Here is a 26,662-nt window from a genome sequence, read left to right as displayed (position 1 = left end):
CTGCACTTCAAGTAATTATAGGCAAGTGTAATTGTAGGCAATTGTAGGTAGTTGCAGGTGTGTTTGTTTGATGTGCAAGAATGGAGGGAGGTATGTGTATGTTTGTAAGTACACATTGTGTGCATTGTGTGCCAGCACACTAGAACAGTACCTTGTTCGGCCGGTTTCTTCGTCATACACCCGTTTGACCACGCTCTCCGCTTCGTCATGGCTGGCTTTGGAGATGGGACCAAGCGATCGTCTACAAACACACGTGCACATACATCATAACATGCACGTTAGTATTGGTGTGTACACAATGCCATGCACATTTGCATGTACACACACAGAAGAACGCAAGCACACACACATACACACACACGTGCATATACATGCACGCACACGTAAGAGCGTTACCCCCCCCCCCCCAACACACACACACAGGAGTGTGCATATCGTGTGAATCGCCTCTAAGCATACATGTACGTGTTAGTGTGTCCCGGTATCTCACCGTTTCACTTCTGGACTGGTGTGTGCTGGCTGGGTAAGTGCAAGCGGTAGAGCCGGTCCAACAACGTCACCAACACCTTCACCATGACCAGTACTGGCAACGGACGAGGAGTCGCTCTCGCCAGAGGACACCGACGATGAGGAAGAGCTACGAGCACGACGTCGTTTCTTAGTCTTCTTGGTCTTCTTGGATTTCGGCTCCTTCTTCCTGGCGGACTTCTTGGCTTTCTTGGCTTTCTTGCTCTTCGGCTTTCCCTTGCTGACACCTTAACACATGACATGACAGGGAAATTACAAGTTTACAAGCTTATTATTACATGTACATGGTGTATTGTGTACTGTCCATGTAATTACAGTAAAACTTGTCAAGGCGACCACTCGGATAAGGTGACCACCTGTTCGAAAAGACCACTGAAACCAGGACCAAGGGATGCTATTTCCAGTCAAATGACCCCGGATAAGGAGACCACCTGGTAACAGAGACCACATTTTGAAGGTCCCTTGAGCGGTCGTCTTAGACAGCTGTTTCACTGTACTGGGGAATCTTGAAATTCCAGCAGTGAATGGACGAAAGGCTCAGGAATGCTTGCGTACAAGAAGCACAGACTTTGATATTTCTGGGAGAGCCAATGTATGACCATCCACAAAGTGCCCGCTCCGTACCGTCATGAAATACTGTATACAGAGCATTCAGACAGTACCATATTGACTTTCGCAATTCCCGGGACTGCTTCTTTTCTTTGTTTTCTTTCTTTGTACCCATGTACTCTTTCCGGAAGACATGACATTTCTTTGAGTAGGAGATCTCTCGACAGACCTAGAGCCTCTGGGTGATCCTTTAAAATACAATAAATCGTACATAACGTGTAACGCCTGCCTTGCAACGTGTATCGCATGTAGACGCCCGTGAACGTCCGCGAAAACTTGCATGGCAGCCGCGATTATTTTATGCAAGACTTGAGATGAGCGTGTGTTTGGTCCCCATGTCATGATTGGATGATTTGATGATCAGTGTGATATGTCCACGCAGGTACGCTTTACAAGGCAGGTGTTGTGCATTATGTCCTGGCAGAACATCAGGCTTACACCATGTACCAACAGCCTGACCTTTCCACAAAATTTTGGCGAAACATAACTACAGTAAAAACCCAGATCCGGGCAGGTTTGCCCGTAACTCACAACTTGTACATACTTACTGCATGCAAGTAAAGATGTTATGCCAATCAATTTGACTGTTTTGGGGCTGTTTTTCGTCTGAAAACTACCCCAAAGCCATGTTTATGACTGTAGAGGGGTCAGAAAGGTGCCCGGTAGACAGGCGTACCCGGATTAGGGACATCCGGATGTCAGGAGTTTTACTGTGCTCATTCTGTAACGCCGAGTTTTGTGTAAAACTACTGTGGTTGTCAGCCTCCTAGCCTTGACCGTTTCTATTTTCATGTATGACAGGCTATGCACAGATGTGTCACCGTGTATACATTGGTATGCTGGGCTTGGTGAAATTCTAGCCTGTCGGTTCTTCCAGCACTCGACAGTACTGTACTGGCCGAATCAATCACGATGAAATCAAACGAACAACATCGTGCACCAGACAATTTGTTTCGAGGGGTGTGCAATAAACCCAGGCCTATCACGGGGATTTCTCTGCATAATAACACGCACTGCTCCGTGAATAGGGAGGCTTGGGCTGGATACTGCTGGTTACCTGTCCAGTCTGCATAATGTTGTGTGTTACACCAGTACTGTCAATACATGTAGTCCGTAAGGATGATGAATTGATGATGTGCCAATGGTTGACCTCGAAAATTACTATTATTAATTTTTGGCTTTGCATTCCAACTACTGACGGTATTTTCCGGAGCCACACTGGAGTATAAGCTGAACTCAGACCTTTTTTTAAATTGCCTATAAGGCCATGGTAAAAAATATCTTTGATTCTCAAGTACGCGCGCATCGATTTTTGGTGGCGCACCGACATTTTTTTTATTTCTATGCATGCATGCATATATGCGTGCATGAAAACGGTCAATGCGAAAGGCATGAATCCGGGAGTAGTAAAATACCGGTATTTTTCTACTCCCTGGCCTGAATAATAAAATAATTATAAATTAATTATGAACCTGTGACGTACACATGTGTGACTCTATCTTTGGAAATAAAAAAATTGTGGGAATTAAAATAAAAAATCGCTCGCTCGCACCGATTTTCACAGGCTCATGACCTGAGAATCAACTTTATTTTTTACCATGGCCTAACCATCATCAGGAAATGATGGTTATTTCATGACCGAAACGTTGAAATAAAATATTTTTCTGGTGAAAAGCAGTGATTTGAGTGTGAGCCAGTGTTGCTCACAACCAATTTTTTACTTATGAAGCTGCGTGATGCGTCCTACAAGATTTTAAATCAGACTTTTTTGGTCACGATATCTACTCCATTTATCACCGTTAATGTGCCCATCGTACTATAAAAGGCACATTGACTTTTCGGAGTGTATTACGATCCTATCATAGGTATGAGTATCTAGAGCCGGACACATCAATCACATGACCATACGGTACGGGGACAGCCATATTGGCTCCAACTCCACTCAACCCTTGCACGTACGGGTCACATGATGTCTGCTAGCCTACAGTACTGTATGCCGGACGCTGTACTAGTCACACCCCATGATCACTTTCTAGTTTCTACACAAATTTAGTCGCATGATGACAAAGACGTGAAACCACAGCAGTGTCAGACCAAATTTGCTCGGCCGACATCGATATTTGCGGAAAAATGTTGCTGGCTCACCGTCGATATTTAGTTTTCATTATGCCAGGCCATTCGATATCTTGCTACAATGCGAGGCCAAAATGTGTGTCTCGTGAAGGAAAAAATGGCCAAAAGTGGGTCACTTCTTGCCTTGGTTTTTTGTAATTTATAATAATATATAATTATAGTGATAAATCCCACGAACTTAGATCTCCTCAATCAAACACCACCACCCCCCTCCCCCCCCCCCCCCCCCCTCCTCTCTCTCTCTCTCTTCCCTCTGTAGCATCATTCATATCGGTAGAAAAACGGGATTGGGCGATACGATATTTATTTCCGCACTACAAAGGGATTTGATGCTGAGCGTGGAATCTTGCTGCCTGCATTGCTATCTGCTGCGCGGTCAGAACTTCCCACCAATGGGCAATACTAAGAGTATATAACTCCCCGGAGTGTGCAATGCCTGATCCAGCTGTGCATAGGGTCTTGGTCAAGTGTAATCGGATCTTTGCGTCATATGATAATACCGTACACACCTGAGGGGAACCCGGGAAGTCGCGGGCACTCTCACTCCAAAACAATGGTGTCCTGCCTCGAGACCGGCCTTGCGCTGGTGTGGAGTGTACGCATGACGTCAGAAGATCTGATTACGCTCGACCCTATGCACCGCTGGATCAGGCGTTGCACACTGCTGGGGGGTTATGCACTCTTGGCAATACCACACACGATCGCAGTTCGAATTCTCCACAAGACGTGGTGGCATCATCTCCCGCACATCTACAAGATTAGTACTGAAGTAGAATCAGATTGCGCTGCCATTCGATTCGTGGAGATTTCACTCACATTCTCGGCGTATTACGGTTCTGGCCCAAGAAAGCCCACCTCATGAATAAAGTAGCATGGCGCTCGAGAGTGGTGCAAGGGCCGCGGCGTAGCCCTTGCCATTATTATATTCACGAGGTCGGATTTATCTGAACATGACTACTATAATACAGGGTCGTCGCACACGGTACGGTCACTACGCTATTGACCGTACGTACCACTTTTTGTCCCAAGCTGTCCCCACAGAATAACGCGGACAAAATCCTAAAATTATGCGCATAATTACGCGGGCGAAAACAGGCCATTATGCGGCAAATATGCGGGACCATGCGGCAACTATGCGGGTTAATGCGATGCAAGAATACAACTTTGTCGTACAAACTCATGAACCCATACGACTTTGTAGTACATTTTCAACAGCATGCACTAGAGAGGTTCCGGGGTACGATTTTCCGTGCCAAAATCCGTATGGGCGCTACGGATTTTTTCCAGGCGTGCTCCATACGATTTTTCGGCACGAGAATCCGTGTAGACTGGCTTTCATACGAACCATGCTTCGTATGGAGATTTTGCGTCATCGGGTGCAGAAAGATTTTTCGCGTACAAATTTGGTACGAGAAACATCGATTTTTCGCGGGAAGTTTTGATTTCGGTACAAATTTTCAAAATAAAAAGGCGTAGCGCGGGAATGTGACGTGTTTGCGATCGTAACCTAGGCAATGACGGCAAACACATAAGTTCCGTACCCCGGAACTTTTCACTGCTCGAAAACGACGTATAAAAAATCCGTAGAGCCTCCACGGATTTTGGCACGAAAAATCGTACTCCGGAACCTCCCTACTATTTTCTTGTACATTCTCATGAATAACACGGGATTTATGCGAAATCTCACGAAAACGCGGATGATAACCAATAACGCAGAAAATGCCGCGTCCGCGGAATCGCGGTATCCTGTGGGGGCAGCCCAAGTACCCTGTAAATCAATAAAATACACTGATCCGGGATCTAAATTTCCAAAATTTTCGCCTCAGCCACCACTCCCACAAAAGTAAATTGTACTTCAGATGGCTGACCGTACCACACTAAAATACCTTCCGACGCCCCTGTAATAGATCATACTTTTTCTATGGTAGCTCAACCATCTTTGCAGGTGAAAACACTTGACGAGAATTGATATCCGCCTGGGAGATAATTCTACATGTGCGCGGGGCTGTAGTACAGGCAGGCTGAAATTACAAAATGCAGCCTCCTACATACGAATATCATTTCCGGGGTGTGTGCATGCCAAAGAAAAACAGTAGTAGTGCTCAGAACAGAAAACTGAGTTTCTTCTGTAAGTGTGTTTTCACGTCCAAAGTGGTTCGAGCTACTTTCTCTAAACTAGGCGATACGCTGCGTCACTCATATCTAGAGGAGCAGTAAACTGCGAGGTGGCTGCGGCTAAATATGTCTCCAGAAGAGTGGCCCGGGTCTGTGAGTCGAGTAAGCAGCCGCGCCTGACGATACCTGTCCATGTAGGCTAGAGTAGGCAGGGAGAGAGAGAGAGGGGTGCCTAGATTGACAACACTGGCAAAGCAAGCTGCTGGCATGATGGGATGACAGACAGTACGGCAGGCAGGCAGGCACAGTGTACAATGACAGAGCAGGCTTGAAGGCGTTGATAGTCAAGTGATGGTAGAGTCAAGTTCAGAACGGTTTCCTCCGACTTGACTATGGCCACTGGTGCAGTCATGACACTTGGGTTTAGGAGACAGCAAACGTCGTCACCACCACCAGCACTATTGTCCACATGCAGACACAGACGCAATCATACAGTAGCACTAAAAACCAAAACAGTACCCTAGAATCACCACACATCAACAACGTGACACACACGGTGACATACACAGTGACACACACCGTGACATACACAGTGACACACACCGTGACACACACACACACACACACACACACACACACACACACACATGTACGCACGCACGCACACACACACACACAAACATTCAGGCCCAGGAAGTGTAAGTAGAACCTATTAATTAATTAGTCAAAGCGCTTCAAAACGGTTCAGCAAAGCTACATGCAACAGCGTGTCGGGACAGAAGCATACAAGCAGTTTGTACGCAAAGCGATAATGTACACAAGGGTAGTGTTAGGAGCACAAAGAAAAGCAAACAACTAACCGACGACTAGAAATAGGACATGGCAACATTTGCATGCAAGAGTTTAGCCAGCGGGACGCAAACACAAAAACAGGAGAGAGAGAGAGAGAGAGAGAGAGACGGGGAGAGAGAGAGAGAGAGAGAGAGAGAGAGAGAGAGAGAGAGAGAGAGAGAGAGAGAGAGAGAGAGAGACAGCATCACTGAGGGTAGATAGCGGTGATACATCGGGAACTTCCATGAAGCGAGCAAGGCACAGCGGTTCAGAAGCCACACCAGGCTCTCAGGCGGTGAGACAACGCTGGATGGATAACGGAACAGGCGCGATGGTCGAAATAACCATAAAGTAATATACATTGAGCTTGCACTAGCTAGCGTGGACCTCAACGTTCGCACCCGGGCAAATGCACCTACACCAACAGAGCAGTGTTTAGTGGCTTCCATAGACGAGAAACAGGGTACAACATGCGTTACTGCTCCTGCTACTGTTGCTGCTGCATAGTGCCTTAGTCATCATCAACTTCACCACCACCAGCAGCTTGCTTTGACACACGCACACACATGGACTGGGAGCTTATTGTGCCAAGTGTCCAAGTTTCCAGCAACGGCTACATTGCTCTGCGCAATGGCCAGCATCTCTCTAAAAGCATGGCAGGCGACGCTCCACTCTCCCTACCTGTCTAATTTCAACGACGGCTCTCTTTACGCGTGATTCGTAGGCGAGCAGGCAAAACGGAATTGACAAGAAGTAAAATATCTACACCGCGCGCCTACTACCCAGCACTACACCGGCCGACAGTGGAGGCAGCAGCAGCAACCTCCCTCCTTTTTCTCTAAGCGTCTAGCTGCTGCGCTACTACCGAGACATGGCCATAAGCTTAGCCTGTATACCCGACACACCTTTGTCTTTCTCCTTGTCGCCGCCGCCGCGACGGCTGCCGCGAGATGACGAGTCGTCTCGCTCCGACGCGTCGTCACTGTCGTCGTCGCTGGCGTCCGAGCTGTCGCTGTGCCGTTTGTGGCGACGGTGCTTCTTCGACTTCTTCTTCTTGTGGTGGTGGCGGTGCTTGTGCGAGTGCTTGTGTGACTTGCGAGCGCGCTTCTTGTCCGGCTCGCGACCCTCGTCGTCATCGGACGCGTTCGACACGCTTCCGTCGTCAGACTGTGTCGCAATGGCTTTGCTGCTGCTGCTACCCTTCCTCTCGCTATCGGAACCATCAGATGGCGACGGCGATGGATCACGCGGTCGCTTCTTGGCCTGGACAATGGCAGCGGCAGGTACTGGCGACGGTGAGGAAGAGTGTTGCCGGCGTGACTTTGACTGTGGAACAGGGGACGGGCTACGCGACGGGGATTTCCCTCGCGGAGAAAGAGACTGATCACGTCGACGACGTGGCGGCGGTGACAAAGACGGGGAGCGTTGTCGACGGCGCGGTGATGGAGAGCGACGACGGTAGCGCGGTGATGGAGACCTGCGTCTGCGTGGCGACGGACTCCGCCGTCTCCGCGGTGATGGACTTCGTCGCCTGCGAGGTGATGGGCTTCGGCGTTTCCGCGGCGACGGGCTTCGACGTCTCCGCGGTGATGGACTCCTCCGTCTTCGTGGTGATGGACTCCTCCGTCTTCGTGGTGACGGACTCCTCCTTCTTCGTGGTGGCGATGGGCTTCGGCGTCGGCGCACTGGAGAGGGCGATCTACGCCGTTGCCGTGGTGATGGAGACCTGCGGCGCGGAGAGGGTGAGCGGCGTGCAGGCGAGGGCGATTTACGAGCATGGCCTCTTGGCGACGGGGAACGTTCTCGTGATCGATCCGCGGGCGATGCTGATCTTCGAGAAGCCTCGGGCGATTTGCTCTTGCTGTCACGAGCTGGAGCGGTAGTAGTGGGTGAGGGGGACCTTTCCACAGATGGACTTGCGGACGCATCCCTATCCCTGGATGGCGAGCGCGACTGGTGTCTTTCCAAGGATTTGGCGGCAACTTGTTCGGCCTCTTTCTTGCTGATGACTACAACACGTCGTGCAGGAGAAGAGGACTGGCGCTGTTTGGGCGCGGCGACATCCGGAGATGGCTCACGGTCTGAATGACCACTGCTCCTGGCACTCACACGACTGCTGTCGCTAGCGCTTCGCGAGCGACTTCGGCGAGACTTCTCCGCACTTGCCCGCACCGAAGGGCGACCATTGCGTAGAGGAGAGGAGGACTGGTTGCGCGCCTTCTTCTTATCTGCAGGTCGTTCGCTCTCAGAGTCGCTGCGAGTCGGCCTGCAGAAAAGAGAGACAGCAAGACAGGACGAGCAGCGGTCAATCGCAAGGGCACGCAGACATTCACAAGTCAGTTGCCAAAGACTACCGTGCACTTCAAAAGACAGCAGAAAATAAAGATCCAATCAGGTTTTAACAAAGCTATACACAGGGTCCTGTAAGACATGTAAATCTAACGAGGAAGCATCTCCCCCTAACGTTTTAACAGGTGACATTTCTTCGTTATGACAAGTTCTATTGAGGCTGTAAGGCCACATTCTGTGATATGTGCGGATATGCCTGAAGACTGCAAGATCGTTATCGTATGTTCTCGGTAACCTATGAATTTCGGACAATCGTTAAATTTGCGACTCGTTATAATAACATGTCTTACAGTAGAACTATTGGATCTAAAAACACTTTCTGGCCGATTAAAAATCAAGTTCACGGGTTGTCGCAAAAGTTTTTTTGTCGTCCCTGAAATGAACATCATTCATTGGGGAGGGCAGCCAAAATCGCAAGTAGACCAACACTCTACATACATGTACATGCATGCGATTTTCGTCGTCCTGCATAGCAAGCTGCGTTCAGTTCAGGTCCTATGCCACACACACACACACGCACGCACACACACACACGTGGCAGCACTCATACTTAGGACTAGCTGATCTCCGCTTGGCAGGCGAGCGAGACGACGATCTCGTCCTGCGCTGGCGCTGCTGACGCGGAGAGGAGCGTCTACGCGGTGCTGGCGATCGCGACCTTCTTGACGACGATCGGCCACCGCCTCGGCGTGAATCAAGTGGTGAACGGGAGCGAGAGCGGCTGGGACGCCGACGCGGAGAGCGGTTACGGCGGCTGTGTACAGGACAGCATTCACATGTGTGTGCATGCAGGCAAACAGACATACCGCGCACATGAAAACGCAGGCACACGTGTGCACATGCAGACACACAAAAGCAAACACAGGCACAGACGCGTACACATGCACGTACAAAGACACAGGCAGAAGCGGAAGGAGAAAAAGGAGTACGGTTTCAGTTCCCCATTATACTGTTCACTACGCGTACACCACAAAAGGCAACTACATGCAATTACCCTGCCCAAAATACGCAATAGAAACTGTCCACAGAACCTCACGCTGCAAAAAGTACAGAACTAAGAATGCATCCTGGTATCGTGCCCGTTTGCTTCACTAGTGCATTACCTTCTGTATCGATCCCTGGGCGAGAAGCTGCGTGATCGGGAACGCCTGCGTCCATAGCCAAAGCGAGGTGGAGACCTGCAAAAAGAAAGCAAACAGACGATTAATCCAGATCTGAGTCGCATAGTTTTAGTGTGTTTGCTTCAGGAGTAAGTCATACAAAATTGTATGCTCCCCCCCCCCCCTCCCTTTCTCGACCTGGGGATATACAATGAAACCTGTCCAAGACGACCGCTCAAAGGACCTTCAAAACGTGTCTCTGTTACCAGGTGGTCTCCTTATCCAGGGTCATTTGACTGGAAATAGCATCCCTCGGTCCTGGTTTCAGTGGTCTTCTAGGACAGGCCGTCGCCTTGACATGTTTTACTGTACAGTCAAACCTCGTTAGGACGAACACTGATAAGGCGAACTTTCCATTAGTACGAACTAGGGCAAATCCTATGGTTGGCCAGGCATCATATCCAGTCAAACTTATTCGTTTACGACGAACTCCTGTATGGCGAACTTTCGCGAAGACGAACTACTTTCAAGTGTGAGTTGAATAAAATCAGCGCGTAGTACGAACTAAAATTTACTTTGGGTGCGTGCGCGCGCGCGTGCGCTGGCTGTCTTTTTTAGGGTCACTGGGTGCTGTCTTTTTTTCTTTCTTTTTTCGATAGCCGGGTCCATCCATATATGGCCATACATTGGCCATACATTGATTGTACAATGTACGTACATGGATCTACGTAGTGAATCGTAGTAGACGCACTGACGTGGGTGCTTTCTAGGCCAAGATTAAGCGTACAATGTTCGCGTCCTTGATCACGTGAGGCGAAGGTGACTTTTATTCCGTTTATTTTTGCAGCAACAATGTTGTCCCTGCCAGTACCATGATGTACCAGTGTTCGAGGTGAGTTGTGAAGTGTTTTGTGAAGCAAAGAGTGTTGATCCGTAGAGGGTAGTGGCGTTCCTGCGGATGCGGAAAACTCGGCCTCCACTGGCTCCAACAGAGTCTCACACGAACCGTGAACTTTTTTGTAAAGTATGGATGTTGAGATGCTGTGCTTCACATGCACACTCGTAATCACTCATATTCAATCCATGGTTTATCGTAATGTATTTGTTTGTATATGAAAGCACAGTCCTGTTTCTGGCTTATGCTGAGAATAAATGCTTCCCATTTACCACAGTATGCACCTTCACGTAAATACAATCCAGGGAGTCGTCAAATACTTCTTTTATTTGACGACTCCCTGATACAATCCATATAATATGCATATCGATTTTTTTGTCAGATCTGGATAAGAAGAACTCCCGATAAGACAAACAAATTTGCTCAGCCCCTTGAAGTTCGTCATAACGAGGTTTGACTGTATTTTCAAAAGGTGTGACAGATAATTGGGGAAATACAATAGAGTACAAAAAACTCTGAAAAAGGCAAGCGGTACAGATAGGTTGCTTCCAATGCACACACACACACACACACACACACACACACACACACACACACACACACACGAGCATGCATGCACATCGGCTCGCGGCTGCCTACCGTCGTCTGACGGGAGAATAGCGACGTCTGGGAGAGCGTGATCGGCTGCGATACCTTCAATACAGCAATAAGATTAAGAAACAGAAAGCATGCAACAATAAGAACACCACTGTTGTCAATAGGGAGGTTTCGCTCTACGAAATTACGTAGGAAAATAATGTAGGAACTGCACGTAATTTTCATACGTAAAAATCAGCGCTGTTGGGTTTCGCTTTACGTGATTTCTCCACGACTGCTACGCATGCCTTGTTGCTTTGGAGACGCGTTACCACAAACCAAACCGCATTTGTCCATTTTGTTTTCCACGTGGCGTGTCCCTTGTGTTTCGCGCGGCTTGAATGTTGCCATGCATAAATCCTGAAAATGCGAAAAATATTTCAAAAAGTCCTACGGAAGACCCAACGTAGGAAAGGGCATTCCTACGGAAATCCGCGGAGAGATATACGTATGAAAATTGCCCTTGCTTCCTGGCAAGTACGACAGACGAATTTTCATACGTACAGCGAAACCTCCGTAATGCGAGAGAACACTGGCTTTCCGATCCCAGGGCTCTGAAAGAGTCACACTACTTGTCATCGAATGTGACACTTTACTGAGCGTGTGTGTGTGTGTGTGTGTGTGTGTGTGTGTGTGTGTGTGTGTGTGTGTGTGTGTGTGTGTGTGTGTGAGAGAGAGAGAGAGAGAGAGAGAGGCACAGAGAGGGAGATTAAATTAACGGTGATACATAGGGTAGATATCTGTATTTCTTGGTCAAAAATTGGGGGGGGGGGGTGCAGCTGGTACTCTGGAAAATACAGTAGATAAGAAGACAAGTTACTCACCTGGCAGGAGAGCGTCGCCGTGGTGACGGGCTGCGCCGGCGGTAGCGAGGCGGCGATCGGCGGCGCGGAGACGATCTGCTGCTATTGTCTCGCCTGCGCGGCGGTGGAGATCTGCTAGTACGTCTGCGCGGAGAAGGGCTACTACGTTTACGGGGAGATGGACTCCTGCGTCGCTTCGGCGCCGGTGGCGAAGCGCTGCGCGAGGGACTGCGTCGGCGGCGCGGAGACACGGAGGAGTCACGGCGAGCGGATTTGCTCACGCTGCCGCGGCGTGGCGCCGCCGGTGAAGGGGAACGGGACGACGGGGAACGAGATTCTGAGCGACGGCGACGACGGCTGGCATTCTTGGTCGCACTGTTCAAGTACAAGAACAAACACACAGAACATACTGTTATTTGCAAAATTAATAGAAGCTGAAATAGAGGGGGGGGGGGGTTAAAGCTACACCGAAAATTATGTTTTGCAGTAGCTGATAATTATGTGAACATAAACACACATGTTTTCCAGTAGTGCATTTGCGAAATTTAGGGGGTTCCGCAGAACCTCCGGACCCCCCCCCCCCCCCTTTGGAGCCGCCCTTGGGAAGGACACCGTAATGCCGTGTAAAAAAAACACAGGTTTATTCCTGTAGAAGCCGATGACAGTGCTAGGCTTGAAGTCAGGTATTTCTACGTACACGTGAACACTAAAACCAGGCTTATGTGCCGACAGTGTGGACTTTCGTATAAAAAGAAAAAGAAAAAAATGTGTATCTTGAAAATCAGGCTTGTATTTAAAACAGGCTTCCACAGGCGACAGGTATTTATCTATACAGGACACTACAGTACTGTACAAGCAAAAATACTCGTCTGGAATTTAATTTCGTCTTTTTCGCTTTTCAATACACTCCCATGATCCATGGACGAAATCTAAAACGGGACGAACTCCCCATCTTTGGAGACAGCCATGTTGGTTCCAACTCCACACAACCCCTGCATCCATGGGTTACATGATGTCGGCCATGGTGGTTCCACTGTGCACATGCCAGAATCACTTTGTACACAAATTTAGTCACATGACAATGCATGGCATCATCATTCACAGCAGACTCTGACTTACTCGGCTGCTTCCCGGTCAGACGGGCTGGAGCTAGGTCGGCGACGGTACGTGCGCTTCTGTGTCGCGGCAGCCGCCGGACTAGGGCTAGCGGAGCGCGACCCAGGATCGGACATTCCGGAAGTGGACACGAACACACACCGCCAGCAATGTGTTCTATGCCGCTAACGGTGCTGGCCTACGCGTGGGGTTCATACAAGCAGTGTGATTGCGGCTGTGCAGGTTTGCTTGAACAAAATCAAGGAAAGAAATACGGAGAGCTCCTTGTTTTTGACGTTGCACCGCACCTATCGAGAATAGACATGACATGCATGAGTGCGCGCACACGCACACACACGTGTGCACACACAAACACACACAGACACACATTCTGGATAAGTACTATTTTCGCATTATCAAGCAAAACAAATATCAAAACAACATTGGAACCAATACCTACGCCCTGAGATCGGAAACATGCAATCAACCCAACTAGAGGCACCAGTCTGAACTACATGCATTTCTCACGTGAGAATGGAACAAAACAAATGCTGGGTTCTGTAGAAAGAAACGTATCGAAAAAAAGATGTTCAGGAAATTTGGTCTCGGGACTGCATTCCAGAAAAAGAAAAAAAGCAACCAATATTCCGGTCTCGGACCATCATCAGGATTGATAAGAAGGAAACGGACCTAATACATAGCGGTACATGCAAGGGCTGTATCAAGTGAGGAGACTACACCCATGGTACGAAAAACATTGCACCTACACTCACAGATGGTATTTTGCCAGTACAAAAGAGGCTTGAATCATTTCAAACAAATTACACTCACACCATTCCACTAATACGAACATTTGAAGTTGATGTGGTGAGACTGGCGTGTCAAGTACAGTACAGCTCACTGAAATCCAGTCGCGCGTCACTCCTTGAAGCACGCGCCGGGCGTTGCGCAGCCCTAGACCTGCGAACACTGGGCTGCGAAATGGTGCAAAGTGCACACTTGAGTGACTCGACTGGATTTCATTGAGCAGCACTGTAATATATAGATGATGCCCAACACGTCACAAAGTAGATCTTGAAGAGTTCATAATATAATTATAATAATCTACTTTATCACTAAAAAACTGTTTCCTGGTGCCAAAACTTGTCCTGTGCCAGCTGTCCCAGCCCCAACAAATCCAATACTTGTAACATCAACTCATATCGCAGCATTGGTAATGTGCACTGCTAGAGAAAATAATGAACTACTGCATTATAAGGCTAGAGACGAAAATTAATAATTATAAAAGTTCCTGAACAATTTTTCTCAAAGAAATCAAATTATGTCTGAGGGACACAGCTACAGAAGAGTGATTTGTTTGGAAATGTAAGGAGACTCCGGCGGTGCAGTGAAATGTTTAATTTCGAAGCTTCATCAGTCCTTATTGAAATAGGTCATCAAAACGGATATCTGTTTTTCGCCACACCATGTACCATGCCGGTATAACGATTTTTACACAAACTAGAACAGAACAGTTTGGGGCGTGCGTGCGTACCCAGAAGGTTTTCCGTGGCATTTCGACTCTCGGAAACAAACAAAACAGAAACTTACTAGCAGTCTAAATAAACGCCAAGGATGTCTTGCTTCGGCTCTACTCCAGCAGCAAGGCACAACTCGTAGTCGCACAACACCAGAAAAGGCTCAACAAATGCAAGCGAAACAAAAATGTTTGTTGTTTGCTTTTTGCATTCTTTGCGATGATGATCGATGAGTGCATGGTCGACCGGTCAGGTCATCATTCTGATCTTGGCGCTTTTCCACCCCACACATACTGAGTATCATCAAGAGTGCATAACCCCGGGGTTATGTACTCTGGTATCATGCATATGGGAACCAGACAGTGTGCACCAGGCCGGGAGTAGTAAAATACATGTATTTTACTACTCCCTGGTGTGCACCTAGCCACCTACCTACGAAACGCGGGGGTTTAGAGAATACGTCTGAAAATGCGTTTACTCGTAAAATCGAATGAGTAGCCATGGAGAAGACGCATTTGACTGGTGGTAGGAGGACTGTGTACCGAACGTGCATCGATAGAAACCTCTTGAAACACTTGTCAAGATTCGAACCGAAAAGTAGACGAAGGGACAAGGAAGATATCTGAATTCCTCAAAGCTTTCTAAAGCTCTTAGCTCGAGATTTCTACTCTGAGAAGTCATGGCACAATCAGAAAACGTTCAGGCCGCGGCGGCATGGCTGAAATCAGTCAAGATCGGATTTCTGGGCTGTGGCAACATGGCGCAGGCGATGATAAATGGATTCATCAAGTCAAACTTGGTGCCTGCTGAGAACATCGTCGTATCGGCGACATGTACAACATCCAAGAATTATTTGGCATGCCAGGTAAATCTAGGCAACAATGAAGATCTGGTTCTAATGTATGTCATCTCCAAAGGCGGTGATCTAGCAACAGATACACGTAGGCAAGCTTCTGCAGATAAATTTGCTTCATTGTTTACTCCAGTCGTTCAATCCTGCCTTGATCATGTACACGTGTGTGGCCTAGCCATGGTGGATCTGCGGGACGCTGTCGGAATGCTGCAAAATATCAATACGCGTGTGCATAATTTAGGTGCTGAAGGATAAAGCACAACATTATTTACGATATCATTTTCTGTGATGCGGCGTTCGAATTGCGACAAGAAAATTACTGCCGCATGCCGTCTCATCGAGTTTCAAGGCCTGGTACTGGGTGAACACGCATGCACTATTCACTGCATAGATGTCGCAGGACTCAACAGATCACGAATCGTATGTTGCAGTCGTAGCTCGTTACGAGTACATGTATCGCATGTCGTGCATTGCATTGCGTCGCAGAAAGTTTTGTGAGTTTTGCTTTGGGGAGTGACCTGGGACATACAAGAACTAATCAGTCTGGCCATCTGTATGCCGGCTATCAGGCGCGTAGCTCACGGGGGGGGGGGGGGGGGGGGGGCGGGCACGTCCTCCCTCCTGAAATTTTGACTGGGTTCACCATGCACATACATGTAATGATCATGAATGACATGCACCAGCCATCCTACACATATGCAGCCATGCACCCCCCCCCCCCCCTAAAAGGGGGACCAGCTACGCCCCTAGGCTTGCCATTCTTCGCCGCACGAGTCCAGGCTTCACATCTATCACACTGGCTGCGTTTGATTATGCACTTGAATCGATTCATAAATCCATTCGCATGCATTCAAGTTATTCGATTTTCATGTCATGAGCCCTGGAATCGATTCGGAATTCATTCACTCTATTCACATGGGGTGATGTGAATAGCGCGAATCGATTCAGGAATTGATTCGTGAATCGATTCGCGTGCATAATCGAACACATTCACTGATAACCATACAGGACAACCATGTTGGTTCCAACTCCGGCCGACCCCAGCATATCTGGTCACATTATGTCGGCCATGTTGGCCGCTCCACTGCCCGCATGCAATGATCGCTTTCTGCGGGAATCTGCGCACATTTTAGTCGCATGACCGAGATGTGAACACCACTCTATCCTGCTGTCTCAGGCGCATTGCTGAGTTCCGATGAGAAGCACTCGCACTGCAGTCATGTGCAGGGTTGCTATTACATAATGTATATACACTGTATTGGACGTGTTGATCCACTTGCCTAATACGACTTTCTTTTGCACCGCTGTGTGTTGTATGCCCCCCCCCCCGGCTGGCTGCAGAAACTAGATGTTCAGTGCACGACGAACAACGAAGATGTGTGCAGGGCGGCCAAGATTGTGTTCGTGGCCGTCAAGCCACACCTGGTCCGCCCGGTGCTGTCCAAATGCTCGTTCCCCAAGGACACTCTGTTGATCAGCGTCGCGGCCGGTGTGAAACTCAGCGTCCTCGGAGAGGTAACTACTAACTGCCGTGTCATACCTGAGTTTTCTCTACTGATAACAGAGATGGTCATGTGATTGCAGAGATGGTCATGTGATTACAGGGACGGTCATGTGATTACAGAGCTAGAGATGGTCATGTGATTACGGATATGGTCATGTGGTTACAGAGATGGTCAATGGTCATCAAGATTAGAGAAATGATCATGTGATGATTACAGAGATGGCCATGGTGATTACAGAGATGGCCATGGTGATTACAGAGATGACCATGGTGATTACGGAGATGGCCATGTGACTACGGATAATATGGTCATGTAATTACGGAAGGTTACGAAGATGGTCATGATGATCACACGCATCACAGAGACAGTCATGGGACACAGGAGCGTAGCTGGTCCCACTTTTAGGGGGTGCACGGCCGCGTATGTGTAGGATGGCTGGTGATGTCATTCAGCGTCATTATGGGCATGCTGAACCCTTTGTCGACATTTTTAGGGGGTGCACGTGCCCCATGCGGGCTACGTGCCTGCATGTGGTTACAGAGATGGTAATGTAGTTACAAGAGATGGCTGTAATGACACACATACACACACACACACACATACACACACACACACACACACACACACACATACACCGTTATGTGCAACCTCTGAACTGTAGTTCTCCACTTGACCTTGGTGACGCTGAGTTGCTCCACAACATTACAAGTCATTGATGTATAGGATTGCACAGGCAGAAGAACAAGCAGTTGCTTTTCAAAACTCTGAGTTTCACGAACTGAATTGATCATCAGACGAAAATTGATGATCGATTCAGTTCGTGAAACTCAGAGTTACGAAAAAGCAACTGCTCATTCTTCTGTCTGTGTATTCCGCTCTTTGCTTTCGGCAAACTGAGCCCTCTACGGACGGTGGATGAACTTCACGTAATACAGTGGAGATTGAATATAACGACACTCCTTTGGGAGAGAACAAAATGTCACTATATTCGATCTGTCACTAAACCCGATAGACTTACTAAACGACTTGGGCAACAGAATTGTGTCGCTAAACTCAATCTGTCGTAATATGCAAAGTCGTTATATCCGATCTCCACTGTATATGGGATTGTAATGTTGTGCATCTGTAGACGTCGAGAGTGCAGCAGCTGGTGCGCGCCATGCCCAATACTGGCGCGTGCGTGCAGCAAGGCGTCACCGTGTACGCGTACGATGAGGCCGCGATTGCCTCCGTCCGACAGGCGGCCATCGCCATGCTCATGGAGAGCCTGGGGTTTGCGCGCTACGTGCCGGAGTCGCAGATCGAGCCCATCTCGGCCGTCAGTGGCAGCGGAATTGCCTACGTAAGTGATTGTTCATACTGAGAAGAAGGACACACTTCAGACTCTTGAACATCTTGAAACTGTTCACTAGTGTACTTTCATGCCTTACCATCATGTGAAGTACAGGCAAAATCAAATAAACATGAACAATGGATTAAGTACGGCAGAGAGGTGATAGAACAGCTAAAACAGCAGCGGCGAATGCTGTTGATTTGTTCATCGTTGTGGTTGTTGTGCACATATCCTACCACACAGTGCTGTGGTGTCTTGTGTCTCTGAACTGAGCACCACTGTAACCAGTACATTGAACCTTCTGTATAACATCCCTCCCGTGGAGCGTACAAATCTGTACTTCACAACGCGGAGTTGCCGTTCACCTACGAAAGTACTCATGAAGAGGAGTGTGCGACATTGCAATCTTGCCACCTAAATTTCCACTCTTTCGTTTTCTATTTTGATAGATATCGAAACCGAAGCGTGGAAATATTGGACTCCGAAACGAGGGCACCGTTGACATTTAATAGGGCCCCAGTTTTGGAGAGCCATTTTGTTTCATTTTGTTTTTTCTTATTCCATCAAATTTATTGTTCTATTCGCCAGATGTATATGGCATTGGAAGCCATGGCTGACGGAGCAGTGAAGGCTGGAATCCAGCGCTCCCTGGCGTACGACCTGGCGTCGCACACTATGATGGTGAGGCAGGCTTACCCTGTGTGTGTGTGTGTTTGTGTGTGTGTACACGTGTGTATGTATGTGTGTGTTTGTGTATGTGTGTGTTCATGTATGTGTGTATGTGTGTGTGTGTGTGTATATGTGTGGCTGAGTGTGGGTGTATGCGCGTGTGCGGGCGGGCAGGCATGTGCATGCGTGTCTGTGTGCGTACGCGCGTGGGGAAAGTCACACCTGTTCACCTGGCTTGCACTAACCCGTGAAGACCAGAGAAAGGGTGTAAACTAAGTCACTTGCATTCCAGTGTGGCTTAGTACTCAACCGAACACTAGGAAACAATAATACACAGGGACCTGTAAAATTAATAGGAGTGCAATTATTGTCGGGGGGAAATGTGGCATGTCCGAAATGGTATGCTGTCTGCGTGCGCATGCTCGTGTGTGTTTGCGTGTGTCTTTGTGTGTGCACGCGTGTGTCTTTGTGTGTGCATGTGCATATTAACCACAGGGTGCTGCTGCTATGGTGAAGGAGACTGGACAGCACCCGGGTGCGGTAAGTAAAATTAATTAGTTACTCCCTCACCTTCTCAATGGCCTTTCAAAATTCCGCTTTCATTGTTACGTTGATTGTGATTATTTTGCTTGGCTCAAATGGGGAAATCCCCAGCCATTCAGCCTGGTGTGATCCCGATTTTATTCCGCCATGTGTTCCTGTATTGTGTGATGCAGCTCAAGGACGCCGTCTGCTCGCCGGGAGGTTCAACAATCGCTGGCGTGCATGCACTGGAGAAGTCCGGTTTCCGCGCAGCCATGATGGATGCCGTGGAGGCTGCTTTCACGCGTGTCAAGCAGCTCGGCTAGTCTGCAGCCACTGTACCGCTGCTGTGAACAGTCAGTCCTGGACTGGCTGCGCTTTCTGCTCGTGTGGATCCCCGGTGCTGTGCTGTGGATGCATTGTCGGTGGTGTTCGGGGAGCCTCCAATACGATTTGCGTTGCAGATGCTTTGTGTGTGAGGCCAGGAGCTGCTGCTGCCAAGGCGTGTTTGGTGCATAGCTGCATTGCTTCACCAGCTAACTGGGACAGAGGTTATGCGAGTGACATCACCGTTCATGTACTTCCCGACATAAATGCTTTGAACCGAGTGACGAATGCAGTATGTGTGATGCAACTCCACGCGAAACACCTCAAATGATAAAATTTCATAGTCTCCGTACTTCTCATGCTGAGCAAGCTTCGGGAAGCCCTTCTTGAATTTGGGTCTTTTAATTATCATTCTTTCAAGCTGACGCTGCGCAGTTTTCTTTTAGCCAGTGGCGTGAGCAAGTGCTGCTATTGGGTTGCTTCTCTCTAACTGTATTGGCTACTAGTTAGTCAGTATTTTACTTGATCCAACAAAAAAAAGTTAGGATGCTGAGCGACAGTTTTTTGTCCATTTCTCTAAAGAGTTGTTACTCCACTTCCCAACATCACTGTCTGGGTTTTCTGTCATGCAGCAGCAGCAGCACAGAGTGAAAGGAGTTTGTTGGGAGAGACATTTTACTGCGCTTTTCCAGACAACAAACACGAGAGTAGTACATGTATTTTATTCTTTCACAGCATGCAATAGTCTGCCAAAATGTCCAACAAACAACTTCGAGTTGGGCTTCTCCCCTAAGATTTAGTATGCAGCCCATATAGCTTAATTTCGGTGCTTCGCATCGAAACTGATTGCAAGTCCACGGTATTTGTCGGGTTGTTTACTCAGGCAGCAACTACCAGCCAGAAGGTCAACCGTGACCCGATTTGACACTCGACACTTGATCATCGGTGGTGTTAGAATCTCTCTTACCCCCCCCCCCCCCCCCTCTCTCGTTATCTCTTTATCTCTCTTTTTATCTCTCTCTCTCTCTCTCTCTCTCTCTCTCTCTCTCTCTCTCTCTCTCTCTCTCTCTCTCAGACTCTGTGAGAAGGAGAAGGGAAAACCAAGTCTGGACACTTTCCCAAGAAACTACCCCTAGAGATGACAAACACTCTATCATGAGATCTGAGCAAGTTAGTTAGTATGATAGAAAGAGTAGCATATATGGGCAGCATCACACGGACTCCACCATAGAGAATTCTGATTGCCAAGATCTGTGTGTAACCAAGTGCGGTCATGACTCAACAAGCTGGGATAAATACTAGAGTAGAAAAGGGATTGCACTGGCAGAACGCCGACTCGAGTTAGGCATGCTCGACCAACGGCCGTGCACGAATACGGAGCACTGCAGTCATGCATGCATGCATGCACTCGCAACACACAAACACACACACACACACACACACACATCACGAGGCAACGCCTGCCATACACGTGCTCGTGGTGCGCTCGCTGCTTGCATGCTCGCAGTATGCAGAACAGCATATGGGGGGGGGGGGGGTCATGCTCGAGAAGAATCCTAGAACACACGCATGCATGTTTTCTGGTCCTAGAGTCCTAACTAAAGTTAAAATGAAACATCTATCTGGTATCTACTTCGAAGTAGTATTTTCCCCTATCTCGGTGCTTAGTCGCTCTTTATTCTGGCACCGTTGGCCTGTTTGAACGCTGCGCCGATATTAACCCAGCCTCGGTAGATAATTATCAGGGGTATGAACACCCAGATGGAGTTAGCACCCAGGTAGATTCCCCAGAACTTGACGATCTTATCGTACGTGTCAAATTTGGGCGGCCAGTCCTGGAGGGAAAAACAAGGTGCAGGGAAAGGGGAGAAAAACGAAGAAAAATTGGTGTCAGGGATGGGATCTGTACAAGCACATGTACTGTTATAAGTTAGCATTCTTTTCTAAGCACTCGCAGACTCCATTGCAGCCACTCACACATTACAGGGTACCTCACTTCACACTCTCCAACTACGGTCTCTTCGCTGCACAAGTTCACTTCACTTCCAAAAAGAAAGAAAACAAGTTAGCATTCGGGTGAAAAAATATTTAAAAAAGTGATCCGGCCAAAGCCGGACCGGCTGCTACACCCCTGTACATGATCATTAGACAAGAAACAAGCATGGTACTAGCCTGACCACACAGACCAGATACTTAGGACAGTCACCACGTTAAGTCCTCTTTTAGTGAGGTTCTGCCACACGGTAAAACGTGCCAAAGTACGTATGGAAACCTCGCCGCTGTACGGGATCAAGTTTCATACGGATTTTTTCATACCGTTTTCCGTGTGAAGCGCGCTTCAAACGGACTGGACTCCGTGTGAAAACTGAGCGTACAGAGTACATGTGGCGGGGTGTTCGTGCATGCTACGAGCATGCTACGTACAGCAGAACCGGTGCAACGTACGAAAAATCCGTGTCAAATTTCACTGCAGTTGACACGGAGTTTGGTAGGAGTTCCGTGTAGCAGAACCTCTCTTTTATCCGGATCCCTCGCCATCCGGAAGAAAATCGTTGCATACTGATTTACAGCACATGCCGCGAGGCCGTCTGACTGTATTGTGACAGAAGTCAGCATACAGAAGATGGCCAAGCAAACACACCATTCACAGGTAGGGCACAGTACTTTCCGCAGTATAAGCCGCACCCAGTTTTTTAAACCATCCTAGTATAAGCCGCACCGACATTTTTCGGGTGAATTGCTGGTGCATATTAATAATAAAAGTGCAGCTTACACTCCGGAATATACGGCAGTTACAAGTCTTAAGCCTGATTCATACTTCATCTCGCGTACGGGAAACCCATCGCGTGACCGTCGCGCGATGGGTTTCCCGTACGCGAAATAGTTGAACTCGGATCAACTTTTTCGCGACGCACCGCGTTTCCCGTACGCGACATGAAGTATGAATTGGCCTTTACAACAGACAGCTTACCAATGGCACGTCCGGAAATCCTAGGTAGGCTTCGGCGAAAATGTAGAACAAGTTTCCCATCAGATAGATGACTGAGAGTACGATGCCGAAGAACTCGCGATGCCATGCCTTGGTGTTCTCCGAGTGATACCTACATTGTACATACACACGTATGTTTGTAAGCATACAGGCATGCATCCGCGCACACACACACACACACACACACACACACACACACACACACACACACACACGCACACACACAAGCACAGGTAAAATGTATGTTGCTACGTGCCAGGTTGATGAGGCAACCAGCAACAAAACACTACTGATACGGACCTATGGGCTGCATGTGGACTAAAACAAAACAAACACTGAGACACCATGATCTTCACTCCAACTTGCCTGGATTAGAAACATGATTAGGGGTGTGATCACACCCTAGCCCACAAACTGAGTACAATGCAGACACACCTATACCGTGCTGCACAGCCTGCATGAGCTGCATTGAGTTGCATTGAGTTCAAATTCAAATTACAGCAGCCCTACTCGGTCATGCGTCTGAATCATTGTACATAATCAACACACATGCCCGCATGCCCCCCCCCCCCCCACACACACACACTCGCACACACTCGCACGCACACACACACACACACACACACACACACACACACACACACACACACACACACACACACCACTCACCAGATCATAGCTAACGGCGTGTACATGTACAGCTCCAGCCAGCACAGACAGCCAATGGTACCGTCCCCATTGGTGAACCGATCATCAATGTACATGTATCCTTTCACTAAACAGTCTGGTCCACGTAGCATCCCGCCTACAACACTGTGAAGAAATTAAACCAACACCACACACAGTAGAAGTAGAACACGATCACAGTCTCATCTTTATGCCGGTTTACTTGACGCTGGCTGAGCAGGAATAATTCTCCCGCACAAAATCATTGGTGTTCGTTCTATCGGGAGTGTAATGTATGTGTTTGTCCTGTATTAGGGGACACATTTTTGTTTGTTCTATCAGGAGTGCATTGTATGTGTTATGTATTAGGACTTTAAGAGACACTTTGGTGTTTGTTCTATCAGGAGTGCGTTGTATGTTTGTAATGTATTAGGACTTTAAGAGACACTTTGGTGTTTGTTCTATCAGGAGTGCAATGTACATGTATGTGTCTATCCTGTATTCGGGGACATATTGGCGTTTGTTCTAGCAGGAGTGCATTGTATGTGTCCTGTATTAGGAGACACTTTGGTGTTTGTTCTATCAGGATCAGGAGTGGAATGTGCAGGTGTCCTGTATTAGGGCACACATTGATGTTTGTTCTATCAGGAGTGCAATCTATGTGTCCTGTACATGTATTAGGGCACGCGTTAGTGTTTGTTCTACCAGGAATGGATCAGAGCTGCACACTCTGGGTTTCATCAGTACTCTTGGTGCCCTGGTGTACCAGGGGACACAATCCCGGGTACGACTCTGAACCCCCAGTTGTGCCACACCGTACAGACAGGGCTATGTAGCACTTGCACTATGTAGTAAGTTACATGCGCTTCAAAAGAAAAGCTCTTTTGAAGCGCATGTACTACACAATGCAAGTGCTACATAGCCCTGTCTGGTACAGAACAACTGGGGGTTCAGAGTCGTACCCGGGATTGTGTACACCAGGGCACCAAGAGTACTGATGAAACCCAGAGTGTTCATAAAAATAATAATAAACGTGCAAGATGTCACAGTAGCTTGTCGACACACGTGCGGGACTGAGATCATCGTTGATACCACCCCGGGCTGCCTTTGACAAAACAAAGCCTATCTCATGCGGAGGGCCAGTCTAGAATACAAGCCTGATCTTAAACTGCCGGAGAAGGACGAAAATACCAACACCTTCGCCGGTTTGTGGAAATCTCTGGAATCAGTTTGAGACACCCTCTAATTTCTAAAGGCGCGTTCTTCTAAAAAATCCTCTGGGAAAAGTCCACGGATCCGCAAAAGTTGGAGAAGCGCTCTTGTCAGTATCCCCACAGTAGTTTTAAATGGAGATTCTCCAAAAGCTCTGCAAACTTCATGGCTGCATGGTTGAAACTTGGACCCCCTCCGCCCCCTCATTTATAGATCAATGCATGTGGACTACCAGATAACACACATTTCTCCGGGTGCGGCTGAACAAGGTCATGTACCGGTACATGCTCACGTCTCTCAAGGCTGTAGGGCATTTGGCGCAAGCTTTACGCTAGAGAGAGAGAGAGATCTCACCAAGAAGCAGCAGAAGATCAGAACGCACCCCGGCTTACGTCACCCCGCCTTCCACCACCCCCCACCCCCCCCCCCCTCGCGCTCACAGTTGATGTCCATGCTGTTGGCTGACAGCATGTTACAAGGTGGAGGACGCCGCACTGTGTTCAGAAACAGTGCCCCTTGCTACAACCGTCCACGGTTGGCACTTGGCAGAGCCCCATGTAGGGACCGGCGGATTCTGCTCGAAAAGCAGTGAAATTGGCAGAACCATACAAATCTTATGGCGGGCGATTCCTCGAATTCTGCTCCATTTTTTTTATCCACAGACCAAACATGCATGAAACTTACAAGTACCAGAAAAAGTACCGAATTCTGCCGATTTTTCTGCCGGCAGAATCTGCCGGACCCTAGCCCCATGCGTACGGGGACTAGTACTGTGTATGAACATGTCATGCAAAGGACAGCCGTTCTGTTCATTATGAGAGACACAATAGCATATGTCTCACGCGGCAGGGCGGCTGTCCTTTGCATGCCATCATTATGTCAGGGGCGTAGCACCCGCTACGACTGGTACGACCATGGCCGTACCATTTTTCGAAAAGTGTGGTCCGTCCGGAACGTGCAAAACTGTAATAAAAAAATCAGGATCCATCGATGCATATGCGCATCAGACGTTGACCTTTTTCTAGACTCGTACTCGTAGATCTGCCATGCATCTGTGCATGTCCATGCACGTCTCTTCTGACCGTGAAATAATTCTATGACTTTATAAACTGTGCCAGAAGTGTGCCAGAAGTTCCCAGAACGCAGGATTTTGTGTCTTTTTTACAAATTTTTCCCGGGGGACGTCCCCCGGACCCCCCCCCCCTCCAGAACGGCCTAAGGCCGCGCCGACCTTCGGTCGTACCACTTCCAAAACCCCTCCTACGCCCCTGTATGTGCATGCCATATGTGCAGGGTTGAACTGTTCGTGTGACTGGAGGCGGGATGAAGTATAACCTCAACCGTGTCTGCATGATTCGAAGCACAAATTTATCGTACAGTGAAGTAGGATACTGTATACAGCGTAAAATAACTATGTACCTGAGCTCACATCAGCGATTCTAGTCTTCTGTACCGGGGAGTCTTCAAAATACAATTTTTTACGACTGTGGTCCCTCTAGCTCTCCGCCCAGACTAGTAGTCTACGGACTACGGTCTAGGTCCCAGAAGTAGATTACTCAGAATGCTTACCCATCCAGAAAGGCGTGGATCATTACGGCGTTGAACAGGGCCCAAGCCGCCGTCCAGTTCCGCGGCAGTCCGCTAATCGCTACGCACAGCACTAGTACGGACGTGGGTATCAGGTTGACAGGGTCCGTTAGACCGGCCGACCAGTCGCAGCTGGAGTTTGCCGACGCCATGATCTGAACTGCTTCAAATCGTCGTCGGCCCAATAAAAATAATAATTCTCCGTCTACTTGAACCGAGCAGAAAAGCTGCAACCTTCCTATGCTGAAAATGCGCAAGACAGCGACAACTAACTAACAAGATCTGACTAAATGATCGAAGGAAGACAAAACTTACAACCTACTGGGACCGTTACTGTCTCTGTATGACTGTAAAAAGTGTAAGCTGGCCAAGGAGAAGAGTCAGGACG

At 48.3% G+C, this 26,662-nt stretch overlaps 3 protein-coding genes across 3 annotated transcripts in view; 1 reads left to right on the top strand and 2 right to left on the bottom strand.

The window, feature by feature from the left end:
- The window catches only part of LOC135828555 (serine/arginine repetitive matrix protein 2-like), a 17,891-nt gene extending 3,049 nt beyond the window's left edge, over positions 1–14,842 (bottom strand). The window contains exons 1-9 of the mRNA XM_065340992.1: positions 14,685–14,842; positions 13,119–13,402; positions 12,021–12,374; positions 11,200–11,253; positions 9,669–9,743; positions 9,116–9,319; positions 7,122–8,482; positions 491–755; positions 152–241 (exon numbers count right to left, since the gene is read on the bottom strand). Of these exons, the coding sequence (XP_065197064.1) occupies positions 152–241; positions 491–755; positions 7,122–8,482; positions 9,116–9,319; positions 9,669–9,743; positions 11,200–11,253; positions 12,021–12,374; positions 13,119–13,231 (2,516 nt within the window). The 5' untranslated portion in view covers positions 13,232–13,402; positions 14,685–14,842. The remainder of the gene's footprint in view (positions 1–151; positions 242–490; positions 756–7,121; positions 8,483–9,115; positions 9,320–9,668; positions 9,744–11,199; positions 11,254–12,020; positions 12,375–13,118; positions 13,403–14,684) is intronic.
- A 349-nt stretch (positions 14,843–15,191) lies between these two features.
- LOC135828345 (uncharacterized) lies at positions 15,192–20,451 on the top strand. The gene is made up of 6 exons (XM_065340795.1): positions 15,192–15,476; positions 16,806–16,979; positions 18,099–18,311; positions 18,891–18,983; positions 19,467–19,511; positions 19,688–20,451. The coding sequence occupies exons 1-6, from the start codon at positions 15,291–15,293 to the stop codon at positions 19,817–19,819; spliced, it is 843 nt and encodes a 280-aa protein (XP_065196867.1). The 5' UTR covers positions 15,192–15,290; the 3' UTR covers positions 19,820–20,451.
- A 522-nt stretch (positions 20,452–20,973) lies between these two features.
- Positions 20,974–26,662, bottom strand: LOC135828270 (uncharacterized). Its single transcript, XM_065340720.1, has 4 exons — positions 26,257–26,662; positions 23,479–23,622; positions 22,792–22,921; positions 20,974–21,655 (listed from the first exon to the last, which is right to left on the bottom strand). The coding sequence occupies exons 1-4, from the start codon at positions 26,424–26,426 to the stop codon at positions 21,485–21,487; spliced, it is 615 nt and encodes a 204-aa protein (XP_065196792.1). The 5' UTR covers positions 26,427–26,662; the 3' UTR covers positions 20,974–21,484.

Source organism: Sycon ciliatum, chromosome 12 (genome assembly GCF_964019385.1).
Source record: "Sycon ciliatum chromosome 12, ocSycCili1.1, whole genome shotgun sequence".
In the NCBI taxonomy this organism is placed as follows: domain Eukaryota; kingdom Metazoa; phylum Porifera; class Calcarea; order Leucosolenida; family Sycettidae; genus Sycon; species Sycon ciliatum.
Note: the sequence above shows the minus strand (reverse complement) of the source record. Positions and strands in the feature narration are given on the sequence as shown.

Bases quoted from the DNA above. Each gene is read 5' to 3' on its own strand.
- LOC135828345 (XM_065340795.1), top strand. From the start codon at position 15,291: ATGGCACAATCAGAAAACGTTCAGGCCGCGGCGGCATGGCTGAAATCA. The intron at 18,312-18,890 runs GTAAGTGATTGT...TCTATTCGCCAG, and splicing joins GTGGCAGCGGAATTGCCTAC to ATGTATATGGCATTGGAAGC. The intron at 18,984-19,466 runs GTGAGGCAGGCT...TATTAACCACAG, and splicing joins TGGCGTCGCACACTATGATG to GGTGCTGCTGCTATGGTGAA.
- LOC135828270 (XM_065340720.1), bottom strand. From the start codon at position 26,426: ATGGCGTCGGCAAACTCCAGCTGCGACTGGTCGGCCGGTCTAACGGAC. The intron at 23,623-26,256 runs GTAAGCATTCTG...ATTTCTTCACAG, and splicing joins ATCCACGCCTTTCTGGATGG to TGTTGTAGGCGGGATGCTAC. The intron at 21,656-22,791 runs GTAAGCTGTCTG...TTTTCCCTCCAG, and splicing joins GATTTCCGGACGTGCCATTG to GACTGGCCGCCCAAATTTGA.